Source organism: Mustela erminea, chromosome 11 (genome assembly GCF_009829155.1).
Source record: "Mustela erminea isolate mMusErm1 chromosome 11, mMusErm1.Pri, whole genome shotgun sequence".
In the NCBI taxonomy this organism is placed as follows: domain Eukaryota; kingdom Metazoa; phylum Chordata; class Mammalia; order Carnivora; family Mustelidae; genus Mustela; species Mustela erminea.
This window is the reverse complement of record NC_045624.1, coordinates 65,965,136-65,981,710: the sequence shown is the minus strand read 5'-3', so window position 1 is coordinate 65,981,710 and position 16,575 is coordinate 65,965,136. Positions and strand designations below refer to the sequence as shown.

At 39.4% G+C, this 16,575-nt stretch overlaps 1 protein-coding gene across 1 annotated transcript in view; it reads right to left on the bottom strand.

Moving 5' to 3' along the window:
* Positions 1 to 16,575, bottom strand: part of COL28A1 (collagen type XXVIII alpha 1 chain) — a 158,323-nt gene that overhangs the window by 70,552 nt on the left and 71,196 nt on the right. Inside the window, exons 19-23 of the mRNA XM_032305402.1 lie at positions 13,722 to 13,793; positions 12,920 to 12,988; positions 10,145 to 10,216; positions 6,787 to 6,855; positions 6,072 to 6,140 (exon numbers count right to left, since the gene is read on the bottom strand). Of these exons, the coding sequence (XP_032161293.1) occupies positions 6,072 to 6,140; positions 6,787 to 6,855; positions 10,145 to 10,216; positions 12,920 to 12,988; positions 13,722 to 13,793 (351 nt within the window). The remainder of the gene's footprint in view (positions 1 to 6,071; positions 6,141 to 6,786; positions 6,856 to 10,144; positions 10,217 to 12,919; positions 12,989 to 13,721; positions 13,794 to 16,575) is intronic.

Sequence of the window (16,575 nt, the reverse complement as noted above, 5' to 3'; positions counted from 1 at the left end):
GGTGTCTAGGTGGCCCAGTGTGTTAAAGCCTCTGCCTTCGGCTCAGGTCATGAGCCCAGGATCCTGGGATCAAGCCCTGCATTGAGCTCTCTGCTTGGCAGGGAGCCTGCTTCCTCCTCTCTCTCTCTGCCTGCCTCTCTGCCTACCTGTGATCTCTGTCTGTCAAATAAATAAATAAAATCTTTAAAAAATATAAAAAATAAATAAAATAAAATTACATTTTTTCATATCATAAATTGTAGACAAGTATTAAATAAGAAATTTTAATACATATAGTGTGAGAAGAAGAGAAGGAAAGAATACGTAGCAAAATCTCAAGTGTAAAATTTTGAGTGTCAAATAAGATAATTATACACTACCTATTGTTAATGTTACACCTAATTTCCTCTCCAATGGGGCCTGAATCACACAGGGAATAAATAAGCCCATATGAAAATTAAAAACAGATTTTAAAAAAGTTATAAATAGATAGGACACACAGTTTATGATTCATATCTTGAGACCTAGAAAGAAGTCCTAAATATTGCTTTACATGGTAACCTTTAGCATCAAAAACTATAGTAGCTATAACTGGTATCCTATACAGAGGATTGGGAAGTGTGATCACTGCTGATGAAGTTCTAGAACCTAGGTGAGGTTCAGTGGGCTGAGGTCCGGAGCCGATGAACAAGAAAGAATTCTTGAGACATCTTTGGTGCAAAATGGTGGTTTATTAAAGCACGGGGACAGGACCCGTGGGCAGGAAGAGCTGCTGCTGCCCAGGGCCTGTGAGGAGTGGCTGGTTATATACACAGGAGTTGGGTAGGTGAGGACAAAGAGGTGTTCAGAAGGGCTATTGGGGTCAAGAAGACGATCAGGATATTGAAGGCCTGGTTACTATCAAGCCAAGGCCACTTTCCCTCTAATGAGGCATTAGCATAAAGACAATTGGGAGTCTCCTGGTGGAATGTTACATTCCTGCTATCAAGCATCCTTGTTAGTGAGATTTAAGTTTAGAAGAAATTTAACTTTATTTACTTTTCTTTCTACTTCCGCCTCCTTCAGTTTTTTTATGGAGGGGAGGGTGACATTAGGGCTTGAGGAACTGAGTTATGTGTCTTTGGAAATTGGGCTATTGATAAGGTAACTTCTTTGTTGTAAATCTCAAGGACATTTGTAAACCAAGAGAGACTCCTGCCTTGCAGGACTGTGATCTCTGCAAGATAACCATTTGTTCTTCTTTTAGGGCAGTCAGGGGTACCTGAGGAATGTCACACATATTACCAAGGGGAGTGGGTGGAGAGGGGGTGCAAGGCGCCAGCCCCTGCTCCTACTCCCTCATCATTGCCTTTTGAATAACAGAATTTTCTGAGATGTGTAACTCTCCTTCAGATGGAAATCAAAGGCTTTTTTTTTTTTTTTTTTGAGAGTGCAATTGCAGGCAAAGTGGGGAGGGTTAGAGAGGAAGGGAGGGAGAACCTCAATCAGACTCCCTGCAGAGCTTAGAGCCCAACATGGGGCTCCATCTCCTGACCCTGAGATCATGACTTGAGCAAAAACCAAGGCTCAGTCACTTAACTGACCAAGCCACCCAGGTGCCCCACAGATCAAAGAAATTTCTGACTAAAGCAAAAGGGAGAGAGAGGAAGAAAAAAAATGAAGAAGACTCTCAGGCTTAGAAAATATAAATCTATTTTGCTATATATAAAACACGTAGTTCTTTCTGTATCACATTTGGTTCTATTACTGTGATAACTCTTCTTCTAATGGCCCTTGTCAACATATATAAATTATTTTGATTTAAGGCTGTTCTTATTTCTAAATATTTATGGTTGGGAAGAAACTGATCATTGGCAGACCTGTGTTTTGGAAAAAGTAGCAGAATTCTCCATGCTTTCCTTATATGCAAGGAGCTCACATTCTGATCATACTGCCAGTATTCCAAGCCAAATGTAGCCCCAAACCCAACTCCCCAAAGTTGTTCCTAGCTCTACTTCTAGGAATGAATGCCTGCCAGAAGCAGGGGGAGGTGGTGAGGAAACTTGCATACTCCTTAAGCAATAAAAAAGTTAAGTTTTTTAGAAAACCAGGAATACAATACCTGTTTTTTTCCTATTAAATCTGAGACTGGTTTTACGTGATGAACCTTCTTAAGAATGATCTTTAGGAAACAAGAGACCCCTTATAAAAACTTAATGGACTGTTTATCATCAACAAAAACACAGGATGATCCCTTTCAGTTAAGTGATGGAGAATAAAAAAAGTTCTTTGGGAGCGGTGAATCTTGGTATATCCTTAGCCACAGCAAACTAACCAATCACATCTCAGAAGGATTTCTTGTGCTAGTCCAACCATATTTCAGATTAAAGCCCTAAACATTCCACATGGACATGTCCCCAAATAAGATGCCCCTTTCTTTCCATGCTCACACAAGGAACAGGCCCCCAACCAAACAAAGCAGGAACTGCTCCCTGGTTAAGCTGGAAGGAAAAGAAAAATTCATTTTCAGTTTTTATTCCTAAATTTCAGGACTATAACCGATTATCAGCAGCTGCTACAGTTTATCCGCTGGCACCCATATTGGGAGGAAAAAAATGTTAAAATATTTATAGTTCACAACTACACATTTTTTTCCCCTAGAGATCTGTGTCCTGCGTTCTGTAAAAATTTCAGTTAGCTTGTTACTTCTCATGTTCATAGGAAATATTGCGGGCAGGGAGAGGGGCACTGCTCTGTCTCAGATTTTTATTCTGTGTCAGATTTTAAATTTGTGTCAGATTTTTATTTGGATTCCTCATAATATTTTTATAGGGAGAATTTTTGTCACTTGGCCTTGATGCACTGGATTCAAGAAAATGTCCTGCAGAATGATTTGAAACGTCTCTCTCATTCAGCAGAAATTAAGGTAGAAATCTTAATCTGGTGTTTCATAACAGACTTTAGGGGAGGGCCTGGGAGCTCCCTGAAGTCATATGCAAAACTGAATTATGTGCCAAGACTTCCATCAGACATTTAACCTTTGAAAGGCTTAAAAAGTAGTGCATTAGGAATGACAGTGCAGACAAAAGGTTGATATCCAGGATCTATAATGAACTCCTCAAACTCAACCCACACGAAACAAGCAAACATATCAAAAAATGGGCAGAAGATATGAACAGACACTTCTCCAATCAAGACATACAAATGGTTATCAGACACATGAAAAAATGTTCATCATCATTAGCCCTCAGGGAAATTCAAATTAAAATTAAATTAAAACCACATTGAGATATCACCTCACACCAGTTAGAATGGCCAAAATTAACAAAACAGGAAACAACATGTGTTGGAGAGGATGTGGAGAAAGGGGAACCCTCTTACACTGTTGGTGGGAATGCAAGTTGGTGCAGCCTCTTTGGAGAACAGTGTGGAGATTCCTCAAGAAATTAAAAATAGAGCTTCCCTATGACCCTGCAATTATACTCCTGGGTATTTACCCCAAGGATACAGATGTCGTGAAAAGAAAGGCCATCTGTACCCCAGTGTTTATAGCAGCAATGGCCACGGTCGCCAAACTATGGAAAGAACCAAGATGCCCTTCAACGGATGAATGGATAAGGAAGATGTGGTCCATATACACTATGGAGTATTATGCCTCCATCAGAAAGGATGAATACCCAACTTTTGTAGCAACATGGACGGGACTGGAAGAGATTATGCTGAGTGAAATAAGTCAAGCAGAGAGAGTCAATTATCATATGGTTTCACTTATTTGTGGAGCATAACAAATATCATGGAGGACAAGGGGTGTTAGAGAGGAGAAGGGAGTTGGGGTAAATTGGAAGGGGAGGTGAATCACGAGAGACTATGGACTCTGAAAAACAATCTGAGGGGTTTGAAGTGGCGGGGGGGTGGGAGGTTGGGGTACCAGGTGGTGGGTATTATAGAGGGCACAGATTGCATGGAGCACTGGGTGTGGTGAAAAAATAATGAATACTGTTTTTCTGAAAATAAATAAATTGAAAAAATTTTTTAAAAAAGTAGTGCATTAGGGAAGAATGACAGAAGGAGTATCGTTAGAGGCCAAGGGATTAGAAAAATTGTGGAGTAAGGAGTTGGAACACATCAATTAAATACATCACCAGTAAAAAACAGAGTGGGGATCTTTATAAATCTAGGCCGCACATTTAACTGGATTTTACTTTTATTGTAAAAAAAAGTATAAGTAGAGAGAAGTAGCTTTAAATCATGGAACTAGGAATATGCAGATTCAGGAAGTTATCAAAGTATATGAAAATTGCCATCCAAACATTCTTGATCAAGGCCATAGCTATAGTTTTCACATGAGGAAATTTGGAATTTTCTCCTTGCCTCCTACATGGGTTGCCATGTGCCTCGGAGTCAGGTGAGTGGGATGACCATCTTGTTCTAGTTTGTCCAGGACTAGCTCTGTTTTAGCTTGAAAATCCCACATCCCAGAACCTTCTGTGTCCCCAGTAAACCAGTAAACTGTCACTCTAGCAAGGACAACTGTTAAAGTGATTAGGAATAAGTCAAGCAGAGAGTTTCACTTTCTTGTGGAGCATAAGGAATAACATGGAGGACATGGGGAGATGGAGAGGAGAAGTGAGTTGAGGGAAATTGGAAGGGGAGATGAACCGTGAGACACTATGGACTCTGAAAGACAATCTGACGGTTTTGGAGGGGCAGGAGGTGGGAGGTTGGGTGAGCCTGGTGGTGGGTATTATGGAGGGCACGGATTGCCTGGAACAGTGGGTGTGGTGCATAAACAATGAATTCTGGAACACTGAACAGAAATTTAAAAAATAAATTAAAAAATTTTAAAAAGTGATTAGGAACAATGGAGGTGAGGATCCTCCCTCCATCTTTAAAAGGAGCTCTCCAACTTAATAACAGTATATAGGAGATTTCACATTATATTTCAAAGAGGGTTCTAAGTTTTCTTTTCTGAAGTTTTGAAAATCACTGCTATTAGTACTGGATGGATCCTTTTATCCAGAAGAGGCAATCTGATAGAACGAAAGCCAGTTTCAAAACCACATAAAAACATGCTACTGGGGCGCCTGGGTGGCTCAGTGGGTTAAGGCCTCTGCCTTCGGCTCGAGTCATGGTTCCAGAGTTCTGGGATCGAGCCCCGCATCGGGCTTTCTGTTCGGCGGGGAGCCTGCTTCCTCCTCTCTCTCTGCCTGCCTCTCTGCCTACTTGTGATCTCTGTCTGTCAAATAAATAAATAAAATATTTTTTTAAAAATGCTACTAATTTGATACAGTGCTGAATATGGAGCCCCGAAGCCCGTTCTCATAAACAGGGATGGGAGGTGTTTGTGACATTTGGAATGTTAAATTCTGCTGTCATGCTGAGTTTTGGGTAAGCAGGGAAATGGTGCTTTGTTGCCATGGAAAATAGATATGATTACTTAAAACTGTCATCTCCTATGATTATTTGCATTTTCATTTAAAACAACTCTGAAAGATGGAAAACAAAGCAGAGAAATTTAATTCAGTAAAGGTCCCAAACATGAACTTCTTGGACAATGTTTTACAAAAGAGATACCTAGGCCGTTAATATGTAAATAAGGAAGCTACGGGTCATATAATCTCTTATTTCACATACATTACAAAAGAAGCATTTTCAAACAAATGTTTAGTCATCTACACTCTAACTATAGGAGCTATCATCCCTGCACATTCATGAGAAATGGATCATCTGATGACTTGATTTTTAAAAACAATGATAGTGTACTTTTGCATTAGAGTCCATCATTGTGGAGTGAGGAGAGAAGTCTCAACTATCAGTTTTCTGTGCATTAATTCCCCTTTCCCTTCTCTCTCTCTCTTTCTCTTTTTATATATTTTTAAAAGATTTTATTTATTTATTTATTTGACAGATAAAGATCACAAGTAGGCAGAGAGGCAGGCAGAGAGAAAGAGGGAAGCAGGCTCCCTGTCGAGCAGGGAGCCCGATTTGGGGCTCGATCCCAGGACCCTGAGATCATAACCTGAGCCGAAGGCAGACGCCCTAACCACTGAGCCACCCAGGTGCCCCTCCCTTCTCTCTTATAGAGGGGAAAAAAGAACACAAATAAAGCCTACCTTTGGTCCTCGAACAGCAATTCCTGGTTCTCCTTTAAATCCAGGCATCCCCGGGCCTCCTCTGTCTCCCTGCACATTTCAAATAATGTTCAGTTTCAGGCTTTAAATGGCGGGAGAAACCATAAGAGCATAAAACACAAAAGAGTGAGGCAATTTATAAAGGGCTTAATCTATCAGTCTCAGATCCTGAGGTAGTAGCTTCCTCTAATATATTTGAGGGGGATTTCAAATACCAAGCAAATAAAACCTGTCAGTGAGGACTGTGACAACTGTTTATAGAAAGGCCACTGAAATAAGTGGCTATCTAGACTCAAATATTTAGACTATAGGAATACCCAGGAAAGCTCTTAAATCTGAGTGGTTTTCTTTTCTGCCAGACTCTCTGATTATTAATCCTACTGGATTCTTCTGAATAAATACAATAAATTTTTACCTGCATTAGGGTCTAGAATTTGATAGAGGTAGTTCATGGTGAAGAGACAACTTCAAGACCAGGAGCAAGAAACCTGTTTCTAATCTTCAATTTCCTGCTAGCCTTTAGTTTGCTTACTTGTGAAATGTCAGCGTTGAACCAGATAAAATCTTGGGGTTCTTCCAAAACTAAAATTCTAGTTTACTGATATCATGAATTTTCCCCACGCCAACTGCCAAAGATCCAAGTTATAACTCAATCAATCATTCATTCATTCACTCACTCACTCCCAAAAATGCATACCTTTGGCCCAGGTGGCCCAGGGATTGATGTTCCAGGCATCCCAAAAGGGCCCATAATTCCTGGTTCACCCTAAAAAGAAAAGAGCAAAATACTCATTACATTACAAGCAAAGAAACCATATATAAGAATTATATTAGGAAAAAAAAAAGAATTATATTAGGAAAAAACATAGAAATGTATTTCCAGCATTTTAAAATACTATGACCTGCTTCACAGACCAATGTGAAAATATTTGAACATTTTTGCTAAATCACTGCTAAAGTTTTTGATGATGAACATTTCAGGACCTTTAATAAATGCACTCAATTAGTTTCTCAATATTAGGAAATTTTTATCCCTTGTGCATTCTTTTATTAGTTAATAAAATTATGCAATTCATGGTGCTTCCTTTTTGTATTGCATGTCAGGAAACTCAGAGGGAAATGTTTGTTCAATTATAACAGTTATCTTCAACATAAGTTCTTGGGTATACTTGGTAAGTAAATAATGTTTCCTGTAGTTCCTTCTAACCTTTTCCTTTGTTATTTTATTTTAAAATCCATGGTATATCTGTCTTCCATTGTATCTTAGCTCATATCACTTTTTTAGAACTAGGGAGTTTATGGTAAAAACGATGGAATTTCGAATTTAAAAATGTCGTGTCTGTGTGTGTGTGTGTGTGTGTTGAGTCTCAAGAAAGACTCAAACAATATCTCTGTCCCATCTGGTTCTGGACCAGTGATCCTCAAATCATCAGAGGAATTTGATAAAATATAGGGTCAGGTCTCAGCCCCAGAGATTTTAATTCCATAGGTCTAGGAGCTGGGCCCAGGAATATGAGTTTTATGAGGCCTCTCTGGAAATTCTGATATAGGTACAATTATCTCACTTCAAGACACTATCCAAAGCAATTGTCATTAAAAAAGGGTACACACAACCACAGGTGTTCAAAATGACCCATTTGGGATACTAGAAGAAAATATTAGGGCTTCATTATAAATTTTTTCTCTTCTAAATTTTCAACTATTTATGTAAATTTCATGGCATATTATTATAGTTTATGAGTTAAAACTACAATTAAAGAATAAACCTATATTGAAGTGTTGTCAAATTTATTTTGACTAGTTAGGGATTTGTTATCAATCAGTTTGGAAACTACTGATGTAGGACAGGTGTGACAAAGTGCCACCTTCAGACTAAATATGGCCCTCTGCCAGGTTTCACACAGCCTTGGGCTAAAAATGGTTTTCATATTTTGTTTTGTTTTTTAAGTAAGCTCCACACCAGTGTGAGGCTTCAACTCATGACCTCAAGATCCAGAGTCACATACTTTACCTACTGAGCCAGCCAGGTGTCCCAATTTTCTGATTTTTAAATCATTGTTATTTAAGTGACCACATAATACCTTCAATTCGGCTCTTTGACCACAAGGCCTGAAATATTATCTGTGCCATTCCAAGAAATGTGCATTCCCCTTGCTTTAGAGGCTGAACTGACCTCTGTGGTGGGAGCTGCTCACTTGGCCCCCTGTTTCCTCTGAGAGGGACTCCATCAATCAGACTCTCCCCTAATGACTCTTGCCCTGGACCACAGTCACCTTCACAGCTGAGGCCTCCCACTGTGTTGATTATCCAGTAAGACCCACAGGCTGAGCACCCCAGCCCACCGGGGCTCAGCTCCTGCTACACACGTATGTGCCAAATCTGTAAGGCACTGGCACATGACACAGCCAGGATTCTGGCGACAGATAACCACGCAATTCAATCCTATGGCAAAGGAATAACAGATCAACCTGTTAAAACTCTCATTAAACCAGGTTAACCAAAATTATACTTCTAGATTTCATCTATTCTACTCTTCTTTTTTTAAAGTCAATTACTTTTTAAAAACATGAAAAAATATATAGATAGTATATAATTCTTTTAAAGACCCTTTATTAAATTGTGTCTATGCTTTAAAATATGACAGTTCTTCATCAAAAAAGCTTTATTTCAAAATACAGGAAAATACTATTTGAAGAAGAGAGTAAGATATAAGGAATAACTGTTGTTATTAATACTGATATAACACTTTCCTTATATAATGGCATTTCTCATCTTGTGCTCCTTGAATTACCTGTAGCACCGGACGCTTATTTAAGAAACATACAGGACGCTTATTTAAGAAACATAGATTTCTAGGACCCACCAACTTTCTAAAATCCCACTGTCTGGGCATGGCGCCAAGAAATACCGATTTGTAACAAACTCCCAGGTGATACTGACAGACACTGAAGCTTAATGGCTTGTGGACAGGGGGTGATTTGTTTTCTACCTGCTCTTATCTTGCCGGTACTGTTTTTGTACATTTGTTTGTCTCTTTAATAGTCCTTCAACATACTCCATGTCTCCTTACAATTAGCATCTTCCTAGAAACCTGAACTCTCTTAGGTTTGCAACGTCTGTTTCCTGACACATCCAGATGACCTCAATATTCTCTTTGGCTAAGTCAGGACACACACCTGATTGCCTATCTTGCAATTTCCTTTACTTCATCCTCAGCGTCTGGTCCTGGTCAGTTTATCAGGTCATAGATCCCCTACTTTTCACTGCACAGTAATGATTTTCTTTTCCCTCTCTGAATAGCTTCATGTACTGAACACTTGCTATGTGCCAGGAACAGTGCTCAGTGCTTTATTAACTCTTTCAGTCTTTACAGACATCCTGGGAAACAGACACTGTTATTGCTTTCTATTGAGGTGGCTGGTCCCAAAAGGTTCCAGGTAGAACAGGAAAAGCCTACTCTCCTACATTCTGAAGCCCTGCTCATCACCACCCCGACCTTGCCTCTCAGTCTGGAACCATGTTGTTATTTCACAAAACAAAATGGAAGAGAATCAGTACCTCCAACAGTCTTAACTTTATCCCAACTTCTGAATATTTGGTGGTCACTTGAAAGAATGGACATACAGAAGGTCTCTCTGTATTATAAATGCTTCAGTAAGATCACATATTTTATGGACTCTTTATTCCATTCTGTTTGGCCCAAAATAGTATGTTTTCTAAAGCCTTTTTTTTTTTAAGATTTTGTTTATTTATTTGACAGAGAGAGATCACAGTAGACAGAGAGGCAGGCAGAGAGAGGGAGAGAGGGAAGCAGGCTCCCCGCTGAGCAGAGAGCCCGACGTGGGACTCGATCCCAGGACCCTGAGATCATGACCCAAGCCGAAGGCAGCGGCTCAACCCACTGAGCCACCCAGGTGCCCCTAAAGCCTTTTTTTCATTTGGATTTGTTGAGAAGGAACTGGTTTGTCCAATTTGTGGTGGGAAGCTAAGGTTCTTTTAAACCCAGATGCAATAACAATCTCCCCAAAGCATAAATGAGAATATAAGAAACATACCTTTGGCCCTTCAGGCCCTGGAAATCCCCTCTGTCCTTGATTTCCTTTGCTTCCTTTCTTTCCTTCATCACCCTGACAAAATAATGATAAAAATACAGTTGTATGAACAAGCCCTCCTTGCTCTTAACAGCAACCCTATCAGGATCATGTTCTCAACTCACACTGATTTCCAAGCCAGGTGTCCCAAGTCCAGCTCAGCTGTACAGGATTTGTCAATGTTCTTGAGCAGACTGGATGACTTCAGAATTGTTCAGTCTTTACCACTTATTGAATATGATTTGATTTTTTTTTTTTTAAATCTAAGTTCAGTATCTCTTGTGGAGGAGTTGAATTGGAATTCCCAGTTCTTTTGCAGCATTGGCTTATTAACACATACTTCTGAGACGTTCACAGTTTCAGAAAAGACAGCTAGCTACCTGTGCTTTTGCAGCTTTAATGCTGCTTGAGTTTTAAGACATAAAATGAGATATTTTCCAAGAGCGAGAACAAACGGGCATTTGCCAGAGGGGAAGTGGGTGGCATGATGGGTGAACTCGGAGGAAGTCATGAAGAGTACATGTATCTCGAGCACTGAGAAATGTGTCAAATTGTTGAATCGCTATATTTTATCCCCGAAATTATTAAGACACTGCATTAATTATACTTAAATAAGAAAAAATTTTTAATTTTACATCTATAGATTGTAAAGATGGCGACAAGGAAGGGAAGCATGAAAGAGCTAGCTATACTAAATGTTACCACTAAGAAACTCCAGATTTTTGAAATCCAGCTCCATTTCTTCCTCACTAAGGAATCTAGCTCTGTCTCCCAAATGAGATCGATAATTTTATTGGTAGAAAGATGCATGGGTATTAACCTGGAGCTCAGTTAAAAACTGCCCCCTGGCTGTTCCTCAGCCTGGTTGTGTAAGCTAGTACTTCCCTGAAGGAATTTTCTTACGTTCCAGCAGGGCCCTCACAGCATTACAAAACTATCCTTAAATCAGGGCTCAACTGCAAGGTACTATATCCAAATGTGGCTCAAGGAAGGAATAACATTTGGAGGTTTGCTGATGAGGCCATTAAAACCTTTATGACATAAATGACTATCCTACTATTTTCAAACTTAAGCATGCTTCAGAATCATGTGGAGGGCTTGTTAGCCCACAGATCGCTGAGCCCCACATCCACAGTTTCTGATTTAGTAGGTCTGCATTGAGTTCCAAGGATTCACATTTCTGACATGTTCCCAAGGTCATCAGCAAAGCAGACACTCCCTCGAGAAGAAGAGATGAACTCCTACCTATAGATTGTAGTTAACTCCCCAAGGTCAAACTAATGAAGAGCAGTGAGGCAGGAGATTAAAAAAAAAAAAAAAAAAAAAAACACAACACTCACATGTTATTGTACCCTTAACTTATCATATCATTATCATCTGCCAGCAGAAGCAAAATCTAACCACAAACCAGTTATTTTCCTCCATTCACTCCCAAACTTAATTTACTGACCTAAATCACCCAGAAGACAACAGTGGGAACCCAGTTAAAGGTAATAAAGTGCCTGTGCTAAACTGTAGCATATCTGGGCCACATAGCGTCTTCCTATCACTCTTCTCCATAACTTTCCACAAGCCACACTCAGAGCTACACATCCAGTGCCCTCTCTTTCCAGCACATTCTTCTTGCTCTGTCGGTAGCATCTGACAACACCGAGTGCTTTCCTCTTGAAACCCTCTCACCTTCGCTTCCCTAACATGGTAACTATTCTGCTTATCTTCATGCTCTTCTGAATATTTTTTTCTCCAACTACTGTACAATGTGGGATTGAAGACTCAGCTCTCTTTCCCAGAGACATCATTCATTCTTCCAGCTTCAATGATTAACTCCAAGGGGTCTAGTTTCTAAAAGTATATTCTGGAAAACATCAGTTCTCCTGAATGTTAATAGACACACATTTCTAAAAGTATTTTTGGTGGGCATAAAAAAGGTATTCTCTGTCCACGTTCACAAAGAAAAGAGAGGGGGAGATCTCATAGTCTGATAAATCAATAAAAGGTTTGAAATTCCGCAAACGTATTTAAATGTCAAATTCTCACATTTAAGGTTAAGGACTCAATATTTGCACAAGACATAGACTTCTTAAGCTTTCACTGATCATTTTAATGCAATTATAAATACAACTCTAATAAGTATGCAGATATTATTTTTACTTTGCTCATATATAATTCTGCAGAATCTTTATATGGACACTGATGACTGTACATGAAAACTGCAGGAACATCTGGTATCTTAGAAGCCGTAGGTTATGTCACTAGTGATCTATTAATGAATTTGGATAGTCTCATCTTTATAAAGATCTTATTCAACCAGCATTTCTACGATGTATAAGATAGATGTATGCCAAGTCGTGAAAATGAAACCTCCCTTCGATAAGGTGATATTTCTTATTACTGTGGGAGATACTATAAATATTTGAAGAAAATGTATGGACTTTCAAGTCTCAAGGATATATTTCAAGGCTTCTTTTCTATGTGTTTTAAAATGTCAGTCTGATCATTTATTGAGAAAACCTGTGTTGAACTCTTCCTAGTTGCCGGGTCTTATGATAGATTTTATGATAGATCTTAGGAAAATAAAAATGAATAATACATACTTGCTGTCTTCTGAAAATGCACAAGTTGGAGCCATAATTTTAAGCCAAAAGTAAACATATTAGACATAGCAGGAATAGCAATAAAATTTCTCTTAAACTGTCTCTTGAGCAGTCTGCTTTCCCCAACACCTTGTCAGTTCCATACCTTGGGGCCAGGCTGTCCTTTTCCAGGTGGTCCTTCTAGGCCTCTCATTCCTGGAAGACCTGCTTCTCCCTAAAGGAAATGACACTGATGTGTGAGTGAACTCTCCATGGACAGTTTGTACAAGCCCACTTTGTCTCCTTTTACGGCCAGTGGATTCTCTGCTGAGCCCCTCCAAAATAATGTCTTAAAATTAATTTTGGAGTTAACCAACTTTAATAAATTCATATCAAACTCTAGTTGAGCCCAGAGCAGCTGAAATAGGAAAAAGTCCAATTTCTCAGCCAATTTTCAAAGGATAAGCTCACTTTCCTTTGGCTCATAATTCTCATTTGATGGTTTGGTTTAAAAAAAAAAAAATGAGAAAGACCTTCAGCCTTTCCATCTGCTGTTTTTCTCTACTTATCTTGAAAAATGAGTATTTCAAATGTCAACTCGTAATACTTCAAAAAATCATTATAATTACTTCCTGAATGGATTTACAGACTTTCTTTTTGGAGGGCAAAAAGTGTTTTTCTCAAGATTTTAATTAAAGTGCTTTCTAGGAATCACAAAGGGACTAGGTCACTGGAGAATGCCGTGGTTGAAATGCCAGAGAGAAAGTAGAGAGCATGAGACACTATTCAGCCATTAAACTGGTGCTTTTTCTCTCTAAAATAAGTAAAAAAGGAAACTTAAGAGTTGTGAGATATTTGCTTAAAATGACTAAGTTTGTCCTGGATGGTCTAATTTGAAATCCTGTGGGACCAAGTTATCAGTGAGGTTCCACAGTTTTCACTCCAGTAACATGAAAAACAAGTGTTACCTTCTTCCCTGCAGCTCCATCCTCTCCGGGTACTCCTGGTTGTCCTGGGAGCCCTATGGAGCCTGGCTCCCCCTGGTGGATAAGCAAAGATTTTCTTTTTAATTTAATTAAAAAAAATTTTTTTTATAAACATATAATGTATTTTTAGCCCCAGGGGTACAGGTCTGTGAATCACCAGGTTTACACACTTCACAGCACTCACCATAGCACATACCCTCCCCAATGTCCATAACCCCACCACCCTCTCCTGATCCTCCTCCCCCCAGCAACCCTCAGTTTGTTTTGTGACATTAAGACTCCCTGATGGTTTGTCTCCCTCCCGATCCCATCTTGTTTCATTTATTCTTTTCCTACCCCCAAACCCCCCACGTTGCATCTCCACTTCCTCATATCAGGGAGATCATATGATAGTTGTCTTTCTCCGCTTGACTTATTTCGCTAAGCATAATACCCTCTAGTTACACCCACGTCATTGAGAATGGCAAAATTTCACTTCTTTTGATGGCTGCATAGTATTCCAGTGTGTGTGTGTGTGTGTGTGTGTGTGTGTGTGTGTGTGTGTGTGTGTGTATCTCCACATCTTCTTTATCCATTCATCTGTTGATGGGCATCTAGGTTCTTTCCATAGTTTGGCTATTGTGGACATTGCCGCTATAAACATACACGTGCCCCTTCAGATCACTACATTTGTATCTTTAGGGTAAATACCCAGTAGTGCAATTGCTGGGTCATAGAGTAGCTCTATTTTCAACTTTTTGAGTCACCTCCATGCTGTTTTCCCGAGTGGTTGCACCAGCTTGCACTCCCACCAACAGTGTAGGAGGGTTCCCCTTTCTCCGCATCCTCGCCAGCATCTGTCATTTTCTGACTTGTTGATTTTAGCCATTCTGACTGGTGTGAGGTGATATCTCATTGTGGTTTTGATTTGTATTTCCCTGATGCCGAGTGATATGGAGCACTTTTTCATGTGTCTGTTGGCCATCTGGATGTCTTCTTTGCAGAAATGTCTGTTCATGTGTTCTGCCCATTTCTTGATTGGATTATTTGTTCTTTGGGTGTTGAGTTTGAGAAGTCCTTTATAGATTTTGGATACTAGCCCTTTATCTGATATGTTGTTTGCAAATATCTTCTCCCATTCTGCCAGTTGTCTTTTGGTTTTGTTAACTGTTTCCTTTGCTGTGCAAAAGCTTTTGATCTTGGTGAAATCCCAATAGTTCATTTTTGCCCTTGCTTCCCTTGCCTTTGGAAATGCTCCTAGGAAGAAGTTGCTGTGGCTGAGGTCGAAGAGGTTGCTGCCTAAGCAAAGATTTTATTTCCTAGAAATTCATATTTATCTGTAAGTGTCATATTTATTGTGATTTAAATTCACACTTATGCACCACCATTTTGAGGTACTTGCCAATGGAGTGTATCTTACAGTATTTGGACCAGTCTATTAGTGGAGAAATCTGAGTAGTAGCCAGTAGTAGTTATAAACTCTTTGACCTTGGGCAAGTTACTTAATCTCTTTGGATCTCAGTTTTGGATTATGTTCTTTCGGGTTGAACTGAAAACTCAAAAATGGGATGTTGAAGTTCTAACCACTGGTACCTGTGAATGTGACCTCATTTGGAAATAGGGTCTTTGTAGACATAACCAAGATGAGATGATGAGAGTAGGCTCTAATTCAACATGACTGCTGTCCTTATAAAAATAAAAAGAAGCAAACAGGAGCATTTGGGTGGCTAAGTGGGTTAAGCTTCTGCCTTCAGCTCAGGTCATGATCTCAGGGTCCTGTGATGGAGCCCCACATTGGGCTCTCTGCTCAGCGGGGAGCCTGCTTCCCCCTCTCTCTCTGCCTGCTGCTCTGCCTATTTGTGATCTCTCTATCTGTCAAGTAAATAAATAAAATCTTTTAAAAAGAAGAAGAAGAAGAAGCAAACATTGGGGCACCTGGGTGGCTCAGTTAGTTAAGTATCTGCCATCAGTGCAGATCATGATCCCAGAGTCCTGGGATCAAACCCCACATGAGGGAGTCTGCTTCTCCTTTTCCCTTTCCCTCTGCCTGCTGCTCCCCATACTTGTGCTTTCTCTCTCTGTTGAATAAATAAATCTAAAAAAAAAAATGCATTTGTTACAAAAGAAGAAGAAGAAGAAGAAGAAGCAAAAGCCATGTAAAGGCAGACACATGGAGTGGGGGACTCCATGTGACAGCAGAAGAGTAGCTACAAGCCACGGAATGCCAAGCATGGGGAGCTAGCACCAGAAGCTAGGAAGAGGCAAGGAAAGATTCTTCCCTACAGGTTTTAGAGAAAGCATGACTCTGCAAACACTTTGATTCTCCACTTCCTCTGGAATTGTGACATGACGAATTTCTGTTGTGTTGCACCACAGTTTGCAAATCTGATACTCAGTCATGCTACTTGACTTCAAGTTCATTTGTATTTAAGAATATGCCCTGTAAAGTGTTTGGAGATGACATGTGCTACTTTCTAACAGTGCCAGAGTATCCTTACTGTATTTATTAAGAGCAAAAAAAAAAAAAAAAAAAGAGAGAGTGAGAGAAACTAGTGAAAATAAAAAGAACAGTAAACCTAAAAATAAGTAGAAGGATATGGTGAAGATGAGAGCAGAAAGCAATAAATTTGAAAACTGAAAATAAAAAAAGTAACAAAATTAAAGGGTAGTATCTTCAAAAAAACTAATAAATAAACCTCTAACAGGAATTACAAACACTAAAAAAGAAAAGTCCCAGATAAATGCTATTAAGAATTAAAGGGAAATATAAGCATATACATAGTAAAGATTTTTTAAAATCATAGAAAATTTCTGTGACAATTTCAATTGGAGAACGTTAATAAATAACTTTTAAGAA